Genomic DNA, 24,368 nt, shown 5'->3' with positions numbered 1-24,368 from the left:
CCTCCAGGGCTCATTCCAGGAGAAAGCAGGAATACATTTTATTGATCCCACTCCATGAAAAGGCAGGAATACTTTTTATTGATCCCATTCCAGGAAAAAGCAGGAATATCTTTTATTGATCCCATTCCATGAAAAGGCAGGAATACCTTTTATTGATCCCATTCCATGAAGAAGCAGGAATAACTTTTATTGATCCCATTCCAGGAGAAAGCAGGAATACCTTTTACTGATCCCACTCCAGGAGAAAGCAGGAATATCTTTTATTGATCCCACTCCAGGAAAAGGCAGGAATACCTTTTATTGATCCCATTCCATGAAGAAGCAGGAATAACTTTTATTGATCCTATTCCAGGAGAAAGCAGGAATACCTTTTATTGATCCCACTCCAGGAGAAAGCAGAAATACCTTTTATTGATCCCATTCCATGAAAAAGCAGGAATACCTTTTATTGATCCCACTCCATGAAAAGGCAGGAATATCTTTTATTGATCCCATTCCAGGAAAAAGCAGGAATACCTTTTATTGATCCCACTCCATGAAAAGGCAGGAATATCTTTTATTGATCCCATTCCATGAAAAAGCAGGAATACCTTTTACTGATCCCATTCCAGGAAAAAGCAGGAATAACTTTCATTGATCCCACTCCAGGAGAAAGCAGGAGTACCTTTTATTGATCCCATTCCACGCCTGCGCCCCAGCACAGCCTCACCAGTGTCACCTCAGGGGACAGGGACCCTCCTGGTGGGGTTTTCAGAGCCCCCAGAGAGGGGACAGCCCCCCTAGAGCCTCTCCCCCAGCACCCCCAGGTGATAAACCACCACCCTGCCAAAGAAATCCGTGCTGCTGCCAAAGGTGATCTTCAGCTTATCCAGCACCGTCTCCTGCACCTGGAACCTGTGCAGATCCCAGTCAAGGAATAACGCTGGGATTGGGATCTGGGGGGGGTCACACCCCCAGCTCTGCTCAGCAGAAAAAACCCCCAAAAATCCCCAAATTCTGCCTTGCCCCCATCACCACCCCGAGAAAGGATATCTGCATGGCGTGGCTGTCCTGGGGGTACAGCTCGGATATTTTCACCAGTTCCTCGCCCGTTCTGCAGCCTGGGGAGGGCGAGGGGGGAGTCTCAGGTACTCCCAGGTGCTCTCCCAAAATGTTCCCTGGCTCCCACCAGCACCCAGAGGCTCCCAGCCCCTCTTTATTCACCCACAGAGCTGCTCCAGGTGCTGTCCCAAAATCTTCTGTAGTTCCCACCAGCTCCCAGCCCCTCTTTGTTCACCCCCAGAGCCTCTCCAGGTGCTCCCGAGCCCCTCCTGGGCTTTGGGAATTGCTGACAAACGCCCTGAGGCTCCTCCTGAGCCCCTGCAGGCTTCAGGTGTGGGTAAACTGAGGCAGGAGCCCGCCGTGCCTCAGTTTACCTGCCAGCGACCCCCTCACCTTCCAGCGTGCACAGGCGGCTGGAAAATCCCCCCTGGAACTGGATGTGCAGCTGGGAGACCTTGACAGGGCGGGGGAAATCCAGGGTGACCCACTGGGATGTGCCCTGGGGGGGACAGGAGTGTCACAGCGGGCACGGAGCGGGGCGGGGGGGTCACAGCTGTGTCCCCGTCCCTGTCCCCGCACCTGGTCCGAGTTCCAGCAGGTCTCCTCGCTGCCATCGAACAGGTGCTGCTTCCCAAAGTGCTTCACGTCCCGGTTCAGCACGGAGCTCACCCTGCGGGGACAGTGCCACCCCCTCCGCGGGGACATCAGGGCCGGGGGCAGCGGGGGGACAGTGCCACCCCCCGCCGGGGACATCAGGGACAAGCAGGGATGGGGACAGCGGGGACAGAGCAGGGATCCGGGGACAGAAGGGACAGTGCCACCCCCCACCGGGGACATCAGGGACAGGCAGGGCTGGGGACAGCGGGGACAGGCGGGGCGGGCCGGGACTCACCGCGTGGCCGTGTGGGGACACACCAGGGGCTCCACGGGCATCGCTGCCTGCGGGGAGGGACGGGTGTGATGGGGACGCCAAAACGGGGCTGGGGACACCAAAAATGGGGCTGGGGACACCTGGGTGTGATGGGGACACCAAAACGGGGCTGGGGACACCAAAACAGGGAAGGAGACCCTTAAACGGGCCTGGGGACATCTAAAACGGGGCTGGCGACACCTGGGTGTGATGGGGACACCCAAACGGGGTTGGGGACACTTGGGCAGGAATGGGGACACCCAGAACACTCCTGGAGACACCTGGGCGGGAACGGGGACCCTTGGACTGTACTGGGGACACCTGGGCAGCAGTGGGGACACCCAAAACAGCGCTGGGGACCCTGGCCCACCCCCGGGCGCCATCGGACAGTGCTGGGGACCCCCCGAGCAGCGCCGGTGACACCCGGACAGCCCTGGGACCCCCGGCAGCAGCTGCTGGCCGCTCCCCTCCCGGTCCCGCCGGGGCCGCCCCGCACTCACCGCCCGCCGCAGGAAGAGGCGGAGCCGCCGCCCCGCTCCCGGTGTCCGGTACCGCCCTAGGCACCGCGGGGCCTCCGGGACGGCAGCTCCGTGTCCCCCCCGCCACCCCTGCGTGTCCCCAGCCCTGCTGCCCTGCAAACGCCTCGCCCCCGGTTCCGCTCCCCGGTACCGGTCTCCGCGGGTTCTCGGGAGCGGAGGGATCCCCGCTCCTTTCCCGGGGCTGGGGGCGGCACGGGGGGCGCGGGGACCTTCCCGGGGCTGCTCTGCTGGTGGCACCGGAGGAGAGGGACAGGGACAGGGACAGGGACAGGGAGAGGGACAGGGACAGGGGAGAGGGACAGGGAGGGACAGGGGAGAGGGACAGGGTGCGGGGTGGCAGAGATCCCCGCGTTCCTGCATCCCTAAATCTCTCCATTCCTGAATCCCGTCATTCCCGAGTCCCTGCAGCCCGGAATATCCCTGCATATCCCCGCATTCCTGAATTCCTGCATCCCTGCAAATCTCTGCAGATCCCTACACATCCCTGCTAATCCCTGCATCCCTGCAGATCCCGGGATCCTTCCACAGCGCAGCAATGCTGCACCTCGCAGCTCATCCCTGCATTCCTGCTCATCCCTGCATCCTTTTTCATCCCTGTTTATCCTGACCTCCCTGCACGGCTCAGCATCCCTGAATCCCTGCGAATCGCAGAATCCCTGCGAATCCCTCCCCATCCCAGCCTCCCTGCCCACCGCAGCCCCCGGCTCCGCAGCCCCGCAGAGCTCCCGGTGCCGGGTGAGTCACGGCGGCCGCGCCGAGGCCGCCTCAGCTCAGTCACCGGCAAAAATAAACCCGGCGAGAGCTGCGAAGCCGCCGCCCCCTCCCCGTCCCCATCCCCATCCCCATCCAGGTTCTCATCTCCGTCCCCGCGCCGCCCCAGGGCTCGGCCCCGGCTGGGGACACGCTGCCGCCCGCACACACATGTCACACTCATGTCACACACGTGTCACACGCCTGTGCGCACACCCGCGGGGACACGCGACGCTGCAGCGCACGCGTGACCGGCTCTGCCTTCCTCCTCCTCCTCCTCCTCCCCCTTCCCCTCTTTCCCCCGTCGAGTTTCGCCTGAGAAATTGGGTCAAAAACCGCAGGAGCCTCATTTGCCCCTGGGCTAATTGCGCGTCTGGGGACAGAGCCGCCACTTCTGCCACCGCCGTGCGCGTCACCTCCCGCCCGCGCCTGATGGCAGCGTCCCCCTCCTCATCCCGGTGACCCCGAACCCTGCAGTGCTGCGGAACCGGGAGGATCCCGGTGATCCCGAACCCTCTGGGAACCGGGAGGATCCCGGTGATCCCGAACCCTCTGTCCATTGGAACTGGAAGGATCCCGGTGACCCCCGATCCTGCAGCTCTGTGGAACCGGGAAGATCCCGGTGACCCTGAACCCTCCAGTGCTCATTGGGAACCGGGAAGATCCCGGTGACCCTGAACCCTCCAGTGCTCATTGGGAACCGGGAGGATCCCGGTGACCCCGAACCCTCCAGTGCTGCGGAACCAAGAGGATCCCGGTGATCCCGAACTCTCTGGGAACCGGGAGGATCTCGAAGATCCCAAACCCTCTGTTCATTGGGAACCGGGAGGATCCCGGTGATCCCGACCCTCCAGCTCTGCGGAGCCGGGATCTTCGGCCTCAGCACCATCCTCGCTGTCGAGGAACGCGGGCGCCGCCGCCGCCGGGGCCGGGCCGTGCCGGGAGCGGCTCTGGCGGCGGCTCCCGGCTGCCGTCCAGCCCGGGCGCTCGGCCGCGCCCGGGGAGGCCTTTCCGTGGGCTCCAGGAGCCGGTGGCGCGGCCGGTGCCAAGGGCAGCGCGGGCACGGCTCCAGAACCCCTGCTCGCCCCGGTGCCTTCTGTGCGGCGGCCGTGCGGGCTCTGCCGAGCATCCCCGGCCGGCGCTTCCGAAGAAAGGGCGGGTGTTGTGCCCTTCAGCATTAATTAATTACTCGTGCCGATTGATTTCCACTTCCGTGTAAAGCCCCGGGGATCGCCAGGGGATGCGGAATTCAGGGCGCACCGGCACAGCGCTCTGCCTGCTCTCCGTGCCTTTGTTATTGATCGAAATTCCCCCGGGCGCGCAGGACGGGGCTTTAGGAAGGGTTTGGCACAGCCAGGTGTCGTTTGTCATTCACGCCGAGTGACAGTGTGGTGGCATCTCGGCGCTGGGAAGGAGCAGGGCAGGGTGGTCGTGGGTGCATCCCCCTGGAAGGGGATGGGGAAATGATATAATTATCATTAATTTATTATAAGGCTGGTTTTAAGACCCAGGGCCGAGGGCACCGGGGTTGCTGCATTGTCCCCAACAGTGTCACCGCACCGTGAGTGCCTGCCACGTGTCACAGCGGTGTGAGCAGGTGTGAGGGTGGCGTGTGCCCTTAACGAGCTTGGCTTTGCTGGCGGGAGATGCCGCACGGGACAATTAGCACCCTGGCTAATGAGCCAGCGCGGCCTCCTGCCAGCCCTGCCGCTGATTGCGGCCGGAGTCAGAGCGGGGCTGGCCGGGCCCGGCGTCCCCCGTGTCCCGTGCCAAAGTCAGCACAAGGGTGACCTGGTGGCATCGCCACCCGGGGGTGGCCAAGGAGAGCCCGTGTCCCCTCCCGTGTCCCCTCCCTGTCCCCGCTCGTGTCCCAGGTGCGGGGCGGCCGCTGCCCGAGGGGGAAGGAGCGGGTCCGGCTGCCGGAAGGGGGGAAGGGAAGGAGGCAGTTGCCATGGAAACCGCAAATAAAATCAATGCACGCTGCCGGTGGGTTCGGAGCGAAGTTGGGCCTGGCCAGGGCAGCATCGCCGCGTCCCCGGGGGTCACTGCAGCCCGTTCTGTGTGCCCTCCCTGCCGTGCCCAGGGATGAGGGGACAGGGACGGCACGGAGGACGTTCCACCGTTCTGGCCTCGCCTCGTCCCCTCCGCAGCCCTGGCTGAGCCGTCCTGCCCAGCTCCAGCCCGGCAGCTCCGCCAGGACGGGCACAGCCGCCGCTTCTGCCCAGGCACGCATCCTCCTGTCCGTCCGTCCGTCCATCCGTCCGCCCGTCCCCGTGCCAGTGCCCCGAGCGCTGGCCCCAGCTGCGGCGGCAGCGGCCTCGTTAATGAGCTGCAGCCCTGATGAATGTGGCAGCTCTCCTGGAACGGCCGTCATCAGCCGCCGGCGGAGCTGAGCGGAATAACAAACGGCTCCGTGGGGCTCGGCACGGGGTTCCCCCGAGCACCCCGCGGCCGTGCGGGGACACCGGGCCGCGCTCCCGGGGGGCTCCGGGACCCCTCTCTGCCCGCCGAGGCTCCGGGACACCGCGGTGCCACCACACGCAACCGGAGCGGCTCGGGAGGCTCCCGGCCGCGCCACCCGCCCGGTTTGGCTCTGTCCTGTGAGAGCCAACCCCTCCGTCCCCATCGGTGTCCCCACATCTGTCCCCACGCCGCGGGTTGGCCACGTCACCCCTCTATTGTGACCTGGCTGAGTCCTACCAAACTCATGTCACTCCTGTCACCAAACTGGGCCGCTCCGCTGTCCCCTGGGGGGTTGGGGACACTGGAGCAGTGGGGACCCCCCAGCCCCATGTCGGAGTGGCGGTGGTGTCCCCGCGGGCGGTGGCCGGTCCCTGCCCCTCGCAGCGGGAGCCCCTCGGCGCTGTCACCGCACCCCAACCGCCCGCGGCCGCTCCCCGCGTCCCTGTCACAACAAAGGAAAACATCTCCGGATGGAAACTGCGGGAGGGTCGTCACGGCAACACTGCTGCAGGATTTCACCAGAATCCCGGCGTTCGGGCTCAAAAAGGCGCGCAGGGCCCGCGCTGCCCCGCCGATCCTGCCGGGCTTGGGGCCCGGGGAGTGGCACCGAGGGATGGGGGGCAGCCCAACCGCGCTGTCCCGGGCCACCCGCGGGGCTCGGGGCTGTGGGGACACGGCGACAGCAGGTTCTGCCTCGTGGGAGCAGCTCGGGGCTGGATTTGGGGCTGGAGGGGTGCGGGGACCCCACCCTGGGCTCAGAGGGTGACACTGGGACAGCGCTCGGTGCCAGCGCTGACTCTGCCAGCCCGGGCCGGGTGCGGGGCTCAGAGGGCGACAGTGGCACCCGCTGGAGTCACCTCCCAGCTGCAGGGAGGACACTGGGACGCCAGACTGGTGCCAGTGCAGGAGCTCGTCCCCAGCGCATCCCCGGGCCCGGAGCAGCTGCCGAGGAGGGGGGAGAGGTGTCGGTGGCACCCCGGTCCCCGAGCCGCGCTGGCGGGTGGCTGCTGTGACATTGATCTCCTCTTGAGACCGGAGCTCGGCTCAGTCACCGCCAGCGCCTTCCTCTGCCGCCAAAACGGCCGTGACACATCCCCGGTGCTCTGCCGGGACTCCGTGTCCCCTGGGGGGTGGCCCGGCGTGTCCCCTCCCTCACCTTTGAGTCCCCGAGAGGCTCCGGGGCCTTCTCGAGGGTCGGGGTCGGGCTGTGAGCAGCTGTGGTGGAGTTTTTTGGGATGGGTGACGGGTGGGACTCGCTGGGCCCAGTGGGAATGCGGGATGAGCCCATCGATCCCTGATCGGATTTCCAGGTGAAATTCAGGAAAGATTTGGGGCTGCAGGAAGAAGGATTTGGGGCTGCAGGAGGAAGACTTGGGGCTGCAGGAAAAAGGATTTGGGGCTGCAGGAGGAAGGATTTGGGGCTGCAGGAGGAAGGATTTGGGGATGCAGAAGGAAGGATTTGGGGCTGCAGGTGCAGGACCCAGCTGCGGTGGGGGGCACCAGGTGAGGATTTCAGAGCCGGCCCCACCCCATGGACCACTCCTGGCCCATCCTCTCCTCCCAACCACCCCAAAAACCACCTCGGGGTGCCCTCTCCAAAGATCCCCGGGGTGTTTGGATCCTCCGGGAGCGGGAAGAAGCCGCGATATCAACCCCCCTTGGGACCCTCTCCCTAATTCCCCTTGGCAAAGCCCACGGGGACCGTGCCCCCCGTCCCTGTCCCCCAGGCTCGGGCACCTCCAGCTGCAGCCACATAAAGGAGGGGAACAGAGGAGCTCTGTGCGCCGGCAACGCCGGGATTGTGCCGGAGCAGGGGGGGCTCACAAAAGGCAGGAAACGCCACCGAAAGTCTGGCACAATGGAGTCGGAAATGAGAACTTTGCTCTCGGGTTTCCACGGATCCATCCTATGGGCGAAATAGGGAGGGGGTTGGGGGGGATTCTCTTTTTTTGGTGCCAAGTCGTGGGAGACAGGCTGGCATTCTTCAGTCACCGGCGGGAAGGTGACCCCCACCGCCCCCCCCCCAAAAAAACCCCTCCAATAGCTCAGTGATGGTTTCCTTCCCCCCTTTTGGGGGTCGTTTCTGGTAGCGCAGCTCTTCGGAGAGTCTCAGCCATTTTTTGGGGGGGTTTTGGGGCTTTTTGAAGTCTTTATCCACCCACAGCATCTTCCAGCCCCCCCCGCACCCCACCCCATTCCGGCCCCACACGGGGGTGTGGGGAAGGCTGGGGTTGTGCCCTGTATGGCTTAAAGGGAATTTTGGGGTGTGGAGGGGCTGGAAGATGCTCCCCTTTCTGGAAACACCCCCAAAAATCCCGCTGGGACCCCCCCTTCCTGCCTCCATTACAGCGACCCCCCCACATCCTCATAGGGACCCCACCCCCATCACAGCCCCCCCTCTCCCACAGCCCCCCTCTTAGAGCCCCCCCCTCATTACAGGGACCCCCCCAGCCCCTTCCGCGCTGCGCGGGGTGCAGGAGGCGGCCCCGCTCTATGGGGAGGGGGCGGCCCCGGGTTTGGGGGGGCTGGCCCGGGTTTGGGGGGGGGGGCGGGCGGCGCATGCGCGGCCGCCCCTCGCCCTGCGCCGGGCAGCGCGGAGCGGGCGCGGGTTCTCCGCCGCTGCGGGCAGGTGCGGGCGGGCGGCACCGGCGGCACCGGCGGGGGGGGCCCGCGCCCGCCGCCAGCCGCGATTGGCCCGGCCCGGCCCGGCTCGGCCCCCTCCGGGGGGGGCCCGGCCCGCTGCCCCCCTCTCCGAGCGCCGCTTTTAAGCCCCCGGTGCCGGCGGGGGTGCTCGGCTCTAGCGGCGGCGATGAGTCCCGGCGCGCCCTGAGCACGGACCAGGTACTTGCGGCACCGGCACCGGCACCGGCACCGGCACCGGCACCGGCACCGGCACCGGCACCGGCACCGCCCCCGCTGCGGGCCCGGCCGTGGGGACGGTGACACCGGCACGGCTACGGCAGGAGCGGGACGGATCCGCGCTAGGGGCGGGGATGGGGACGGTGACAGCGACACCGACACCGACACCGGTACCGGCGGCTCCACGGCCGGATCCGGGCTGGGGACGCGGCGGGGCTGCGGGGGCTGCAGGAATGCGGGGCCCGGCGGCGGCGATGGGGACGGTGACACCGGCAGTGCTGCGGGGACGGGGATGGGGGCGGTGACACCGGCAGCGACACCGGCGCCACCACGGCAGGAGCGGGATGGATCCGGCTGGGGAATGCGGGGGTGGGGGGGCCCGCGGGGCCCGGCGGCGGGGATGGGGACGGTGACACCGGCAGGGCTACGGCAGGAGCGGGACGGATCCGGGCTGGGGACGCAGCGGGGATGGGGGACACCGGGGGTGACACTGAGGGGGCCGGGGTGAGGGAGGGTGGCCCTGGCGTGGGGGAGATGCTGGGGACACTGAGGGGACAGGGAGCTGTCAGGGATGGGGGTGCAGGGCTTGGGGACAGTGGGGCCGGAGGGGACACTGCGGGGATCAGGGCACTGGGACAGCTGGACAATGGGGGCGTGGCCACCGCCGTTGTGGCGACACCAGGACAGGGGGACACCGGGGGCACCGGAGCTCTCAAGGGCTGGGGACACTGAGGGGGGCACTGAGGACACGGGGCAGGGGACACCGCGCCCTGAGCCCCCCCGGAGCTGGCAGCGAGACAGAGGACAAGCAGAGAGGTGGCAGGACAGGGTGCCACCAGGGTGTCACCCCCTGGGTGTCACCTCCTGCGGTGCCACAGCCTGGGCCGCCCGGTTCCTTGCTGATGACACTGGTGGCTCCCTGGCGGGTCGGGACCGGGAATGTCCCTGTCCCGTGGTGGCAGGATGTCCCCAGCGTGGGGACACAGCAGCCGGGACGGATGGATGGATGGATGTGGGTGCGGACAGGGCGAGGGGCTCGGCAGCCCCAAAATCGGTGGGACGGCGGTGCCAGCGGCCTGGATCCGCGCCAGGCCCACCGGCCCGGGGGTGTCCTCCCGGTTTTGTCACCGGCAGCGGTGTCGGGAGTCACTGCCAGCGTGTGGCCGAGCCCCGGCAGGGCTGGCGATGGAGCCGAGGGCTCGCAGCGATGCTGCACCGGCGCCGAGGCTCCGGGGCTTTGCAGGGAGAGGCAGAAAGCGGGGCAAAAAAAAAAGAATAAATAAATTAAAAAAAAAAACAAACCTAAAAAGAGGAGCAAATTCTAAAATAAAGGCTGCAGACTGTCTGCCTAATAAAAATCGCACCGGCAAAGGGCCCATATTGGCCGGGATCACAGTTTCCCGAGGTGCTAATTTATTCCGGCAGGCTGGGGGGGAGCGGGGAGCATCACGTTGCCTGTGAGATGTGACGGCAGCGAGGTTTGCAGAATTCCTTTGTTGTGGGCAGAGAGGAGGGGACGCGGAGCCGGCCCCGCCGCCGGGCCCCGGGGACACCCCCGCAGGACAGCCCGGGCCCGCCGGGGCCACGGCGGCGCTGCGAGGGAGGTGGGTGCTGAGGGGGGGTCGGGGGGCTCGGATTTGGGGTGCAGGAGCAGCCCCCGGGGTGGCAGCGGTGAGGGGGGGTGGGCACCGGGATGTCGCCTGTGCGTTGGTGGCACCGCTGGCCGGAGTGACCCGCGGGGACATCAGAGGTCAGGGGGGCTGCGGTGGGCATGGGGACAGCTGGTGGCACTGCCAGGGCTGGGGGGTCCCCAGGGTGGGGACAGCAATGTCCCGCTGCATCCGGGCTGTCCGGGTGGGTGGGCAGTGGCCGCTCTGTCCTGCCAGCCCTCCCGTGTCCCCAGCGCTGTCCCAAATGTCCCCTCAGCTCCGCGGGGTCCCGGGGTCCGCCCCCGTCCCAGCCCGGCCTCGGGGCAGGGGGGGGGACACACAGGTGACCCCCGCACTGCCCGGGTGGTCCCGGCGGCCTGTGTGGAATTAAGCTCGGTTTCAGCTCAAGCTAATCACCAGCCCCGGCTTTGCATATTCATGAGCAGGATGAATTATTCATGAGGTGACAGCTAGTGACAGATGTGAAAATGTTCGCCCGGCTTTGGGGGGGATTTGGGGGGGGGGGCGTTTTGCACCGGCGTTATTTTCGATTCCTCTCGTCTGCCGTGGTGGCCCCGGTTGGGCCGGGACACCGGGGGGACAGGGACACGCTCCTTGTCCCCGCGGGGGCCGAGCCACGTGGCCTTGGGGACGTCACGGCGACACCGCCCTGACTGCGGGGACAGACCCCGCTGTGAAATCCGGGCTCGGGTGGCCCTGGCGGCCCGGCCACCTCTGTCCCCTCGCCAGCGCTGTGCCAGCCCCTTGGCCTCGCTGTCACCGCCGGGCACTGCCTGGGGACACCCGCATGGCCCAGCCCGGTCTGGGGATCCGGGATCCATCCCGGGCCGGTCCCGGGGCCACCGCAGGGATGTGGCAGTGCCACCTCAGAGATGTGGCAGTGCCACCGCAGGGATGTGGCAGTGCCACCGCAGGGATGTGGCAGTGCCACCGCAGGGATGTGGCGTTGCCACCGCAGGGATGTGGCGTTGCCACCTCAGGGATGTGGCAGTGCCACCTTAGGGATGTGGCAGTGCCACCGCAGGGATGTGGCAGTGCCACCTCAGGGATGTGGTAGTGCCACCTCAGGGATGTGGCAGTGCCACTTCAGGGATGCGGCGGTGCCACCGCAGGGATGTGGCAGTGCCACCGCAGGGATGTGGCAGTGCCACCTCAGAGATGTGGCAGTGCCACCGCAGGGATGTGGCAGTGCCACCTCAGAGATGTGGCAGTGCCACCGCAGGGATGTGGCGTTGCCACCTCAGGGATGTGGCAGTGCCACCCCGGGCTGCCCCAGGCCCGGCGGTGCCACCCGTGGGTTCACGGATGGCCACGAGGAGGGAAGGATTCCGGATTCCGCCCCGGGGACACTGCCCGGCTGTGGGGACCTTGCGCGGGGACCCCGCCGGTGGTGGCCCTGTCCCCGCCGGGCTGGCGCATCCCGTGTCACTCGTCCTGACCCTGGGAGAAACTTTTTGCCGGGGGTGCCGGGGGGCTGCGGGCGCGGACCGGGGCAGAGCCACGGGGATGTGTCCCCAAGGGCAGCGGGGACAGCCGGGTGTCCCCAGAGGAGCAGAGCTGTGTCCTGTCCCCGCTGCCAGGGGACTTTGGGGGCAGCTGAGCTCTCCCAGGTGCTGCCGGCCCGGCCTTTCCCGCTTCTCCTGCTGAGAAAGCAAATCCTGCAGGAATGCTGACGGCAGGGAAAAGGCGGCTCAGCCGTGAGACCCCAAAACCCCAACCCCGAGCCCCCAGCAGCGCCCAGCGGGGCGGGATCAGGGACCCGCATCCATCCCACCCCTCCAGCCCATCCCTCAAATCTGGAAAGAGGCTGGAAATCCAAAGAGCGACTTTTGTGTTGAACATCCGAAGCGATGCCGAGCCGGCTCTCGGTGAATCCTCCGAGGAGGATTTCCGCTCCCCGCGGCATTCCTGCTCCTCGTGTTCATGCGGGCTGTCCCTGCCCCAGCCCGGGGTGGCACCGCGCCTGGCACCCCTCGCCTCGGGGCTGGTGGCCCTGAGTTGTCGCTGGATGCCCCTCTGGGCGCCCCGCGGGCAGGGAGGAGGAGGATGGAGAGGGGGAAGGCCGCAGGAAGGTGGCAGGGAGCGCGGTCCCATCGCTGTTGTCCCCCCTCTCCACATCCCCTCGTTTGCCTTTGGATGGGAAAAATCTCCTGGAGGCTGCAGCGGGGACAGACGATGGGTGGGAATCCCCAGAAAAAATAAACCTTTCACAAAGTGGGAAAACCCAACAGGGATGGTCCGAAGCCTTGGGATGCGTGTGAGCACAGCCCGGGGCACCCCTGGCGCTGGGTGTCCTGGGTGTCCCCATGCCACCCCCGATGTCCCCAGCGGTGCCCGGACCAAGGTCCCGCCGCTGTTGCTTTGTCCTGGGAGAGCTCCTGGACACCCGGAAAGTCAAATCCAACATTTCACAGGAGGAGCCGGAGCCTCCCGAGCCCCAAAGCGCCAAGAAATTGTTGGTTTTTTTTTTCCTTTTTGCCAAGGAATTTGTATTTTTCCCCCCGGGAAAAACGGGCAGAGTTTGGCGCCGACCTGGCGGAATTCCCTTCCCGGAGCGGCCCCGAGCGGGGCTGACGGAGCCGCTGGCGGTGCCCCGGGGCTGCTTTGGGCTTTTCCAGCTCCTGGGAGATTCATCCGGCCAAAGGCGCCTCCCGTCGCCCATTCCCGAGGCCGGGAATGTCCCAGGTCACCTCCCTGTCCCCTCCCAGCTCTTGGCTTCGGGGGCAGAGCGCCCCGCGGAGGGGGAAGGGGCTGCCAAGGCTTTTTTCTCGAGGAGAAATCAGATAAAACGCGGTTTTGCATCCCCGAGAAGTCCCTTTGCCAGCGGGGGTCTCCTTTTTTCTCGCCATTTCTCTCTTTCTTTCTATTTTCGTCCCATAAAAGCACAGAAGGGACAGGGGGAAGCATCAAGGGATGGAAAATGGAGCATCGGGGGTGGGCGGTGAGGCACGCTCGGTTTGGCGCTCCCGGTGCCCCCCAAATCCGTGTCTGGCACAGGGCAGGGATGGGGAACAGCAGGAGCAGCGAATTCCAGGATGGAGCAGAGGGGAGGACTCGGGGTTTGGCTCGTGGGCACCTGGTGGCACTTTGGGGTTTGGGGGTGCTGGGGCTGCCCCTGCTGCCTCTGCCCGGCCGGTTGGGCACCCCAAGGGTGAGGGATGGCTGTGGTGGGAGCTGGTGATGGGCACTGGGTGATGGTGGTGGGAGTGGGTGATGGTGGTGGTGGGAGCTGGGTGATGGTGGTGGGCACTGGGTGATGGGCACTGGGTGATGGTGGTGGGAACCGGGTGATGGTGGTGGGCACTGGGTGATGGGCACTGGGTGATGGTGGTGGGAGCTGGGTGATGGTGGTGGGCACTGGGTGATGGTTGTGGGAGCTGGGTGATGGTTTTGATGGGAGCTGGATGATGATGATGGACATTGTGTGATGGTGGTGGGCACGGGGTGATGGGCACTGGGTGATGGGCACTGGGTGGTGGAGATGGACACTGGGTGATGGGCACTGGGTGATGATGGTGGACATTGTGTGATGGTGATGGACACTGAGTGATGGTGGAAGTCTCTGGGTGATGGTGGCAGGCCCTGGGTGATGGTGACAGGCTCTGGGTGATGCCCATGCCAGGTGATGATTGTGGTGGGCACTGGGTGATGGTGATGGACACTGGGTGATGGTGATGGACACTGGGTGGTGGAGATGGACACTGAGTGATGATGATGGACACTGGGTGACGGGCACTGGGTGATGGGCACTGGGTGATGGTGGAAGTCTCTGGGTGATGGTGGCAGGCTCTGGGTGACGGTGACAGGCTCTGGGTGATGCCCATGCCAGCTTTGCTTGCGGCGGCAGCCGGCTGATGCTGGCAGGTGCCACCCAGGGTTGTGCCCACCCAGCTGTGTCACCTGCCCGGCCTCCCGCTGCTCCCGGGTGCTTTGAGACCCTCCAGGGGATGGAGCTGCCGGGGCTTTGTGCCCGGGCTGCCTCGGGGGTGTCACCACGCGTGGCACCGGGCACACAGAGGGACATCCCCGCCCATCCCGCGCCGCTGCCGGGGTCAAACGCGGCTCTCCCGGGGGTCAAACGCGGCTCTCCGGGGACCTAGCAGCCGCGGGGACCGGGCGGGGGAGCCAGCCGGCAGGTCCAGGACGGCCCAGCCTGGCAGGTCCAGGATGGCACGGCCATGGCATGGCCTGGCAGATCAAGGATGGCACGGCCTGGCAGGTCCAGGACGGCGCGGCTTGGCGGGTCAAGGATGGCACGGCATGGCACGGCCTGGCAGCCCGCGCTGTCCTTGCAGGTCCAGGATGGTCCCTGTGATGGGGGATGCCGCCTGCTGGGTCCTGCTCGGGCTCTCCCTCCTCCCCATCGCCGTCCTAGGTAAGTGCTCGGCGGCCGGGGCTAATTAGCGAGCGAGCAGCAATAAATGATGAACTCCGGGCCAGTTCATCAATAAAAACCCGGGCAGGGCTCGGGCTGCGGCGGGATTAGGGAGGAAGAAGCCCCCAGGCGGCCGCGCCCCCTCCCTCCGCGCTGGGATCGCTGCAGGCGAGACCTTAAATCCTTAAATCCCCCTCCCCACGGCGCAGCCGAGCCCCCCGGGGATTTGCCGTGGCTCTGAGCCGTGTGCCCCCCCTGTCCCCCGCGGCGGGGACACCGCAGCTCGGGGGTTTGGGATCCGGGGGCTTTGGGATCGGGGGCTTTGGGATCGGGGGCTTTGGGACCGAGGGGCTTTGGGATCGGGGGCTTTGGGATCGGGGGGCTTTGGGATCGGGGGCTTTGGGACCGGGGGCTTTGGGATCGGGGGCTTTGGGATCGGGGGGGGGCTTTGGGATCGGGGGCTTTGGGTTCCGGGGCTTTGGGATTGGGGGCTTTGGGATCGGGGGCTTTGGGATCGGGGCTTTGGGATCGGGGGCTTTGGGTTGGGGTTTTGGGATCGGGGGCTTTGCGATCGCCAAGCCCAGAGCGCTCCCTGTGCCCCAGTGAGCCGAGGGCTCGGGGAGCGGGGAGGGGAGGGAGGAAGGCCCCGGGAGGGGGTGGGGGATTAGTGGCTGTCCCCGGCCCCCAGCTGGTCCCTGACCCCGCTGGGGGTCCACGGGGGGTCCGAGACGCGGGGGATTTGCGGCGGCGACTGCGCTGGGACGGGATTAGTGCGGGAGGAGGAGGAGGAGGAGGAGGAGGAGAGGGTGGTCACGGTCCTGCCACGCTCTATCCCAGCACGTGGGGGGCTTTTCCGCCGGTACCACCGGGCTTTGGCGAGGGATCCCTCTGTGCGGGCAGGGCCAGGGCGGGCTGGTGCCCCCTGGGAGCCGAGTGGCACCCACGGGTGCAGAGCAGTGCCCTCACCCTGGGGACACCCCGAGGGGCTGGGCAGCATCCTGGGGAGGGGCGCGGACCCCGTCCGAGTTGGGGTTCAGCCGCAGAGGTGTCACGGCCGGGCTGCAGCCGCTCCACGGGGCGGGCACGCTTTATGCCAACCCATCCTCCCGTTCCTGCCCCTCCTGGGGGGCTCGGGGGCGCCCGGAGCGGAGCCCCCCCACACCCTGCCATGCCCCCCAGCCCTCCGTGCTGTGCCCAAAGCCGCCGAGGCAGCCGAGCCGCTGTCCCCGCAGGCTCGCAGGACGAGGGGAAGGTGATCCACATCACCAGGGTGCAGCACCAGGCGGTGCGCGTGGGGCTGGGCGAGCCCGTGACGCTGCCCTGCCTCTTCCTCCTGCACCCCTCCGCCTCCCTGGGGCCCAACGAGCCCCCGGAGCCGCCGCGCGTCAAATGGAGCAAGGTGCGCTCGGCCAGCGGCCAGCGGGAGGACGCGCCCATCCTGGTGGCCAAGGAGAGCGCGGTGAAGGTGGTCAGAGCCTACGAGGGCCGGGTGTCGCTGCCCGGCTACGGCCGCGACCGCTCCAACGCCACGCTGCAGCTGCGGGCGGCCCGCGCCAGCGACGCGGGGCTCTACCGCTGCGAGGTGGTGGCGGGCATCGAGGATGAGCAGGACCTGCTGCCGCTGGAGGTGACACGGCGACCGGGCACCGGGGGGCGGCCGGGGCCGGCCGCGGGGGCGGCCAGGGGCGGCCGCCGCCCCGGGGGCACGGCCATGGGGGGCACGGCCAGGGGGACACGGCCAGGGGGACACGGCCAGGGGGGCACGGCCAGGGGGGCTCTTGGGGAGATGGTGAAGCCCCTGGGGTTGAGGGAGGGTGGGTGGGTTGGGCACGCAGGGTGAGCTGGGCACCCCATGAGAGCTGGGCACCCTATTTAGGCCCTTCAACCCATTCGTTCCCTGCACCCCATTTGTTCCCTGCACCCCATTTGTTCCCTGCACCCCATAGAAGCCATGATCCCCATATGTGAGCTCTGCACCCCATGAGAGCTGTGAACCCCACATGTGAGCTGTGAACCCCACATGAGAGCTGTGAACCCCATTTTTTCCCTGCATCCCATGTGAGCTGTGCACCCCAGTTGTTCCCTGTACACAGGATCTGTACACCCCCTGTACCCCCATGGCAGCTGTGCCCCCCGTGTACCCCCGACACCCTACAAACCGTGTCCCAAGTGCCCCATGGCAGTTCTGTACCCCATGAGCCCAAAACCCCGTACCAGTCCTGCACCCCGTGCCAATCCTGCGCCCCACAGGAATTGTGGCACCGTGTGCCAGCTCTGCACCCCACGAGCCCTGTGGGCTCTCTGCGAGCTGTCTAAGGCCTAAATCCCATGCCAGCCCTATATCCCGTGCCAACCCTGCACCCCGTGCCAGCCCTGCGCCCCACACGGACCCCACACGAGCCGTGTCCTGCTGCCCCATGTCCCCTCTCGGTGTCCCCAGGCGTTGTGTTCCACTACCGGCCCGCGGGCGAGCGCTACGCGCTGAGCTTCCCCGCCGCCCGCCGCGCCTGTCGCGACAACTCCGCCGTCATCGCCTCCCCCCAGCACCTCCAGGCCGCCTTCGAGGACGGCTACGACAACTGCGACGCGGGCTGGCTGAGCGACCAGAGCGTGCGGTGAGAGTGCGGGGCGGGCCAGACCCCAAACCACCCCCTGGGCCACCCCCGGCCACCCCCGGCCACCCCCGGGCCACTCCGGGCCACTCCGGGCCATCCCCGAGCATCCCCAGGCCACCCCTGGCCACCCCCTGGCAGCCCCCTGCCCACTCCGGGCATCCCCGGGAACCCCCGGGAACCCCCGGGAACCCCCGGGCCGCCCTCCCCGCGGAGCCCCGCGCCCACCGTGCCCCTCCCGGCAGGTACCCCATCACCCTGTCCCGGCCCGGCTGCTACGGAGACCGCGAGAGCCTCCCCGGCGTGCGCAGCTACGGCCGCAGGGAGCCCGACGAGCTCTACGACGTCTATTGCTACTCCCGGGAGCTGCGAGGCAAGGGCTGCGCGCCGGGAGCGGTGCCAGGGGGTGCCTGCGTGCCCAGGGGATCCCTGAGTGCCCACGGCACGGCCACGAGCACGGCTGGGTGCCCAGGGGTGTCCCTGTTCTTTCCTGGCCATGGCACAGCTGGGTGCCCACGATGTCCCTCCGTGGTCACAGCGTGACTGGCTGGGTGCCCACGATGTCCCTCTGTGTCCATGGCATGGCTGCATGCCTAGGGATGTCCCTCCGAGGCCATGGCACGCCTGGGTGCCCACGATGTCCCTTCCCCACCGTGGCACGGCTGGGTGCCCAGGGATGTCCCTCTGTGTCCATGGCACGGCTGGGTGCCCACGATGTCCCTCCGTGGTCACAGCGTGACTGGCTGGGCGCCCACGATGTCCCTCCATGGCCATAGCACGGCTGGGTGCCCAGGGATGTCCCTTCCCAGCCATGGTGTCCCCACGCTGTCCCTCTGTGTCCCTGGCACGCCTGGGTGCCCACGATGTCCCCCCACGGCCACACCTCCGTGCATCCCTCTCCAGCGGGTCCGGGTGGGTGCCAGCTCTCCGTGCCACCCTTGGCACCGCCACCGAGCGCGGCCACAGCGCTCAGGCCACGAGGCCATCCCAAAAGCGCCGCCCCGCCCCGAGACATCCCTTCCATGTCGCCGTGTCCCCAAGAGCCCCTCTCCCGCAGGGACCGTGTTCTACGCCACGGCGCCGGGGCGCTTCACCTGGCAGGGCGCCCGCAGGCACTGCCGGAGCCGCGGGGCGTCGCTGGCCACCACGGGCCAGCTCTACCTGGCCTGGCGACAGGGCCTGGACCAGTGCGACCCGGGCTGGCTGGCCGATGGCAGCGTGCGCTACCCCATCCGCCAGCCGCGCAGGAAGTGCGGGGGCGAGGCCCCGGGCGTGCGCACCCTCTACCAGTTCCCGAACCGCACCGGTTTCCCCCCCGCCGCCTCCAGATTCGACGCTTATTGCTACAAAGGTGAGGGGGACCCCCCGAGCTGCCCCCCCGGCTCTCTCCTTCCCGCGGGGATCGGGGGCGCGGCCGGGAAAATTGCTGCGGATGAATATTTAATTGGGGAATTAATGAGATAAATGAGGGGAGCGGCGCTGGGAGGGAGCTCAGCTCCGCCCGGGTGCGGGGAGGGGGATGCGGTGCTCGGTGCTGAGGGGGGCTGCGGGACCCCCGGGTGCCCTCGGTGCCACCGCTGACGCCCGTGGTGTCCCCACAGCCGCGGGGCACGGCGACACGGAGCAGCCGGTGCTGCCGGTGCCAACCACGCCCGACCCGCCGGGCAGCGACAACGTGCTGGTGGAGCACGGCGAGGACCCGGGCACATCGGGGGACACCCGCGACATCCCCCGCGAGCGCTACGACCTCCTGCCACCGCCGGGGCCCGCGGCGCTGGGCGGGGATGAGGACGAGCAGCTGCGGGCGGCACCGCGCGGGGACCTCCCGGGCACTGCCCGCCACCGGCACCGGCGGCTCCGGGGCTGCCCACGGGCCGTCGCGACATCCCGCCCGCCGCCGCGGCCACCGCGCTGGTGTGGCCCCACGAGGAGGAGGCTCTGAACGTGGTGGATGCCGAGAGCTCCCGGCGGGACCCTCCCAGCGCCAGCCCGGCCCACGGAGACCCCGCGGGACCCCCGGCCGCCCTCCCGGCCCATCCGCACAGCCCAGCCCCGGAGCGCAGGGCCGGCTCGTCCTTGTCACCGCCTGGGCTGGGCACGGTCCCCAGCGCGGCCCCGGAGCCCCCCAGCACCGCCCCGGGCAGCTCCAGCGCCCCGAGGCGCAGCTACCCCGGCCTCAACGGGCGCTACTTCCAGCTCCAGCGGCACAGCCGGGACCCCGCGGTGACAGCGGGGATTGTCACCTCTGGAGACCCCGCGGTGACAGCGGGGATTGTCACCCAGGCCCCCGTGCTGGCGCAGGAGGTGAGGGGAGCCGCAGCCAACGCCGTGGAGCTGTGGAGCCCCCCCCGAGGCGGCAGCGAGAGTCCCCACGCGTCCCTCAATGCGCTGGAGGAGGACATCAGCCCCGGTGAGTGACACCGGACACGGCCGGGGCTCCCGGCGCGGTCGCCTCTCGGTGACACCATGGCGGGGCCATCTCTTGCAGAGCTCGTGGCCCCGGCCACCGCCCCGGTGGATTCGGGGACCCCCGCGGGGACCCCGCCCGTGCCGTCGCCGTCCCCCGCCGCTCCCCGCGACGCTCGGGGCCACCGCGACATCGGCAGCGCCCGCGGGGACTCCCCGAGGCCACCCGCAGATGGCACCGAGGACTTCTCCGGGGACAGCCCGCGCCGGCAGGGCGGTGGCTCCGTGCCCCCGCTGCCCCCGCTGCCCCCGGCCCCGTTGGTGGCCGAGGGTCCCGAGCTGTCCCCGCAGCCCCGCGGGGACGGCGCCGACGGCAGCGGGGCCCCGGGGGACGGCGCGCTGGAGCGGCAGAGGAAGGCGTTGACACTCCTGGAGCCAGAGGGTCCCTCCGAGGGACACCCTGCCACCCCCGGCCACACCGAGGGGGCTCCTCCGGGGCCCCGGGGCCGGTCCGGCCCCGCGGCTCCCCACGGGGCGGCCGAGCCCGGCCAGGAGCAGCCGGAGGAATCCAGAGATGCTGGGAATGGCGCAGCCGAGCCCGGCAGCGAAGCAACCTCGTCCCCCCCGGCCTGGGATGTCCCCTCACCGTCCCCTTCCCCCACGGCCACCGAGGCGCTGCTGTGGGCCAGCACCGAGCGGCCGGAGGAGCTGGCGCGGCTGGAGCCGCTGGCCGAGGAGGGCTCCGCAGGCTTCGCTCCCCCAGGCCCACAGCCCACCCAGCGCTCCGAGCCGGGGGCAGCCGAGCAGCTCCTCCTGTCCCCCCCGAGCCCCCGGCAGCCCCCCGCCACCCCCGGGCCCCCAACCCCAGCAGCCCCCGGTGAGGAGGACGCCTCCGGGGAGCCCAGGAGGGAGGAGCCCCCCACGCCCCTCGGCTCCGTCACCCGCGGGCCCTGGCCGTCCCCCGGTGCCCCCCAGGCCGGGGGACGGAGCCCGCCGGGTCCCCGAGCTCGGGGCTGCTCCTGGAGCCCTCCGCGGAGCCGGAGCTGGGGGGCCCGGGGGGGTCCCCGCTGCTCGGTACCGACAGCGGCAGCGGGGAGGAGCCGGCGCGGGACGAGCGGGAGCTGCTGGCCTGGGTGGGCACCGGCAACGCCAGCGGGCACGGTGAGCGGCGGGCACGGTGAGCGGCGGGCACGGTGAGCCGCGGGCACCGGGGCTGTGGGAGGTTTTGAGGCGGAGGTTTGGGTGATGTAGCTCCTTTTATCTGAATTTCCTCGCTGGGAGCCGATGGGGTGGGAGCGGGGGTGGCACCGCGCCCCCCCCCCAGCCTGGCTCAGAGCACCGCTGCCGCCCCGCAGCGCCGCCGGACCCGTGCCACAGCAACCCGTGCCTGCACGGCGGGACGAGCCGTGCCAACGGCACCGTGTGCGGCTGCAGCTGCGCCCCGGGCTTCACCGGCGAGAACTGCGAGATCGGTGAGTGCCGGGGCACCGCGCGGGGGTGGCCCCGCGGCTCCGGGCGCTGCGCGGTGCCCCCTCCTCGCTCGCTGGCCACGGAAGTGTCGCCGTGCCCGCAGCTCCCGCTGTCCCCGCAGATATCGATGACTGCCTGTCCAGCCCGTGCCAGAACGGCGGCACCTGCATCGACGAGGTCAATTCCTTCGTGTGCCTCTGCCTGCCCAGCTACGGCGGCAGCCGCTGCGAGAAAGGTGGGGACAGCCCCCGGTGTCCCCCCGGTGTCCCCCCGGTGTCCCCCCGGTGTCCCCCCGGCCCGGCTGTGTCACCGCGGGGACCCTGCGGGAGGGGACACAAATCCTGCCCGGCGGGGCTGGGCTCGGTCCCTCGCTGTGCCGCCACTGTGGCCGCGTCCCCGCAGACACGGAGGGCTGTGACCACAACTGGCACAAGTTCCAGGGCCACTGCTACCGCTACTTCGCCCGCCGGCGCTCCTGGGAGGACGCGGAGCGCGACTGCCGGCGCCGGGCCGGGCACCTCACCAGCATCCACTCGCAGGAGGAGCACGCCTTCATCAACGGTGCGCCGGGGGTCCCCGATCCCCCCTCCCCGGGCGCTGCTCGCCTCCTCCGTGCGAGCCGCCGCTGCCTCTCCCCGCAGGCTTCGGCCACGAGAACACCTGGATCGGCCTCAACGACCGCATCGTGGAGCAGGACTTCCAGTGGACCGACAACACCGGCTTGGTGAGGGCTTTGGGGGGCTCCGGGGGCTCGGGGTGCGGGGAGGGGGTGCGGGGGGTGTCACCCGCTCCGGTGGCCCCGCAGCAATACGAGAACTGGCGGGAGAACCAGCCCGACAACTTCTTCGCGGGCGGCGAGGACTGCGTGGTGCTCGTGTCCCACGAGATCGGCAAGTGGAACGACGTGCCCTGCAACTACAACCTGCCCTACATCTGCAAGAAGGGCACAGGTAGCGCCCGCCCGGCCTGCCCAGCCTGGCACCGCCTCACCCCGCTGCCCCCGGCATCCCTGGCCCCAATCCCGCAGCTCCCCGTGTCCCCATCCCGCAGTCCCCGGTGTCCCCATCCCGCAGGTGTCCCCATCCCGCAGTCCCGCCGTCCCTGTCCCCACCCCGCAGCCCCCAGCCCCCTCCCGTTCCCCAGCCAACCTTCCCCAGCCCCTCTCCCAGGCCAGCTCCCGCAGTTCTCCCCTAAATCTCCATTTTTCCTTTCCCCGCCATCAATCCCTCCCTCAGCGCTCGGGTTTGTTTAATTGGCTCCCATTAAACCCATTAAATTCCCATTCCTTACCTCGGGAATTCCCATTAACCTCCGGCTGCTCCTCCCCACCCCGCGCGCTAATGACGCCCCAATAAGGCCATTAATTAACCAATTAAACCCTGGGGACAGCTCGCTGCCACCCTGAAGGACGAGCGTGTCCCGAAGCCACCAGCCGTGTCCCCAGGGATGGCCGGGGGGGCTCCTGGGTGTCCCGGACCGCTGTCCCTTGTCCCCTCCCAGTAACTCCCAGTAACAGGGGGGTGACGGAGCTCTGTGCCCCCCCTCCCAGTGCTGTGCGGGCCCCCCCCGGAGGTGCCGAACGCTTTCCCGGTGGGGAAGAGGAAGGAGAAGTACAACATCCACTCCAGCGTGCGCTACCAGTGCCACGAGGGCTTCACCCAGCGCCACGTGCCCACCATCAAGTGCCACAGCAGCGGCAAGTGGGACCGGCCCAAAATCCTCTGCACAAAACGTTAGTGGGGGACTCGGGGAGGGGCTGATCCGGCTGGGAACGCTGAGCTGACCCCCACCCCGCGTGCCCTGCCTTGCCCCCCGTTAGCCAGGCGGTCGCACCGCAGCGCGGCGGCACCGGCGGCACCGGCACAGCCACCCGCACCACCAGCACCACCACCACAAACCGCGCAAGGAGCGGCGAAAACACCGCCAGCACCTCCGGCTGGACTGGATGGAGGAGGGCCACTACTTCTAGAGCCGGGCGAGCACAAAGGGGTCCCCAGGGGATGTGGTGGCGTCCCCCGACCCCGTCCCACCCCCTCCCCACCCCCCTTTTTTAGCCCCCTTTTGGCTTTAGCTCCTTAGGATGCCCGGCCCCGTAGGGAATAGGATCCGGAGGGGGCGGCTGCGTGTGCGTCCCCAGCCCTCCCTGCATGTCCCACGCTCAGCCCCCGGCCCGGGCTGGAGCCCCCAGCCCCGCACGGGGACCCCCCAAGCTGGGCTCTGTCCCCGTCCCCAAATCGGGGGTGAATCAGGCAGCCCCCCTGTCCCACCTGGGGTGGCTCTGGTTTTTTAGCAGCCCCCCCCGCCCCTCCCCATTTCCCTGCCCCAGCTCCCCGGGGCGTCCCCGCGGCCGGCACGGGTGGGGCGGGGGGGACACGGTGGCGGCGGGGTCGCTGTCCCGCTCCGCGCCTGCTTTGGGGGTGCTCGGTTTGGTTCTGTCCCCTTTCCATTCGTTTCGGGTCCCCGTTGGAGTTGGCGTGTGTGTGTGTGTGTGTACGGCGCTTCCCGATCTCTGCTGTTTGCGACGTGACTGCCGTGTCCCCACCCCCTCCCCGACCCCCTCCTGACGCCCCCTCCCCGTTTCTGACTCTGCCTTTCTGTACTGCTGGACATTTTAATAAATTTTTTTAACAGTTGAGCGACCCCCGCCCTTTCCTGGGGACCTCGGGTCGTGTCCCCCGCCTGGCGCCGCTCCCCAGCTGCCTCCTCTCACCGCCCCCCATCAATTCCGAGCAGCCCCAAACTGTCCCCCAGGGCTCCCCGTGTCGCATCCGCCACCTGCTCGCGGTGGTGGCCGGCACCTCTGTCCCCCTCGAGATGGGGGGACGCCAATGGAGTTTTTGGGGTGATTCCTGCCTAAAACATCCGCCAGCATCCGTCCCCGAGGTTCCCGCGGCCGCCTGTCGCGCACGGCCCCGCTGTCCCCTCCCAGACATTTCTTTCCAGCCATTAACGGTGATTTACGGGCTGCGCTCAGCTGGAGCCCCTCCGAATCGGGGGTCCCCATCCGTGTCACCCCCGAGGGGACCCCCTGCCAGCTCTGACCCCGCGGGGCGGCTCCGCTGCTGCTGCTGCTCCTTGGATCCCCCCCCGACCGATCCAAGGATGCCCCGGGCGAGCGGGGAACGGGCCCCGAGCCCCCCGGGCTGCCCCAAGGACACAGCGGAGCCGCGCTCAGCTCTCCAAAGCGGCCGAAGCTTTTATTTCATCTACGTCCAGGGCTGCCAAAGCCTGCGGCCGGTGCCCGGCCGGGTGGGCACAGCGGCCGCTGCCCCC

At 68.4% G+C, this 24,368-nt stretch overlaps 2 protein-coding genes across 2 annotated transcripts; one reads left to right on the top strand and one right to left on the bottom strand.

Annotated features, from left to right (window-relative positions):
- Window positions 1-453: 453 nt before the first annotated feature.
- On the bottom strand, window positions 454-2,470 carry NR2C2AP (nuclear receptor 2C2 associated protein). Its single transcript, XM_030966756.1, has 6 exons — window positions 2,452-2,470; window positions 1,934-1,980; window positions 1,621-1,711; window positions 1,435-1,540; window positions 1,033-1,100; window positions 454-896 (listed from the first exon to the last, which is right to left on the bottom strand). Exons 2-6 carry the CDS (start codon window positions 1,972-1,974, stop codon window positions 780-782), a joined length of 423 nt encoding a protein of 140 aa, XP_030822616.1. The 5' UTR covers window positions 1,975-1,980; window positions 2,452-2,470; the 3' UTR covers window positions 454-779.
- A 7,629-nt stretch (window positions 2,471-10,099) lies between these two features.
- NCAN (neurocan) lies at window positions 10,100-23,730 on the top strand. The gene is given in 19 exon segments (XM_030966837.1): window positions 10,100-10,166; window positions 14,528-14,607; window positions 15,840-16,238; window positions 17,045-17,222; window positions 17,465-17,592; window positions 18,277-18,570; window positions 18,821-19,054; window positions 19,057-19,629; window positions 19,708-20,598; window positions 20,601-20,786; window positions 20,981-21,097; window positions 21,217-21,330; window positions 21,498-21,656; window positions 21,737-21,819; window positions 21,901-22,045; window positions 22,645-22,827; window positions 22,919-22,929; window positions 22,931-23,103; window positions 23,105-23,730. Coding segments are annotated over 18 exon segments (4,011 nt in total). The 5' UTR covers window positions 10,100-10,166; window positions 14,528-14,534; the 3' UTR covers window positions 23,175-23,730.
- Window positions 23,731-24,368: the final 638 nt, after the last annotated feature.

This window comes from Camarhynchus parvulus, chromosome 28 (genome assembly GCF_901933205.1).
Source record: "Camarhynchus parvulus chromosome 28, STF_HiC, whole genome shotgun sequence".
NCBI lineage: Eukaryota > Metazoa > Chordata > Aves > Passeriformes > Thraupidae > Camarhynchus > Camarhynchus parvulus.
This window is presented reverse-complemented; position numbering and strand designations above follow the sequence as displayed.

Excerpts from the sequence above, each read along its gene's own strand:
- NR2C2AP (XM_030966756.1), bottom strand. The coding sequence starts at position 1,974 with ATGCCCGTGGAGCCCCTGGTGTGTCCCCACACGGCCACGCG. Across the intron at positions 1,712-1,933 it reads TGTCCCCACACGGCCACGCG|GGTGAGCTCCGTGCTGAACC; the intron begins GTGAGTCCCGGC and ends CTGTCCCCGCAG. Across the intron at positions 897-1,032 it reads AGGACAGCCACGCCATGCAG|AGGTTCCAGGTGCAGGAGAC; the intron begins ATATCCTTTCTC and ends TGGGATCTGCAC.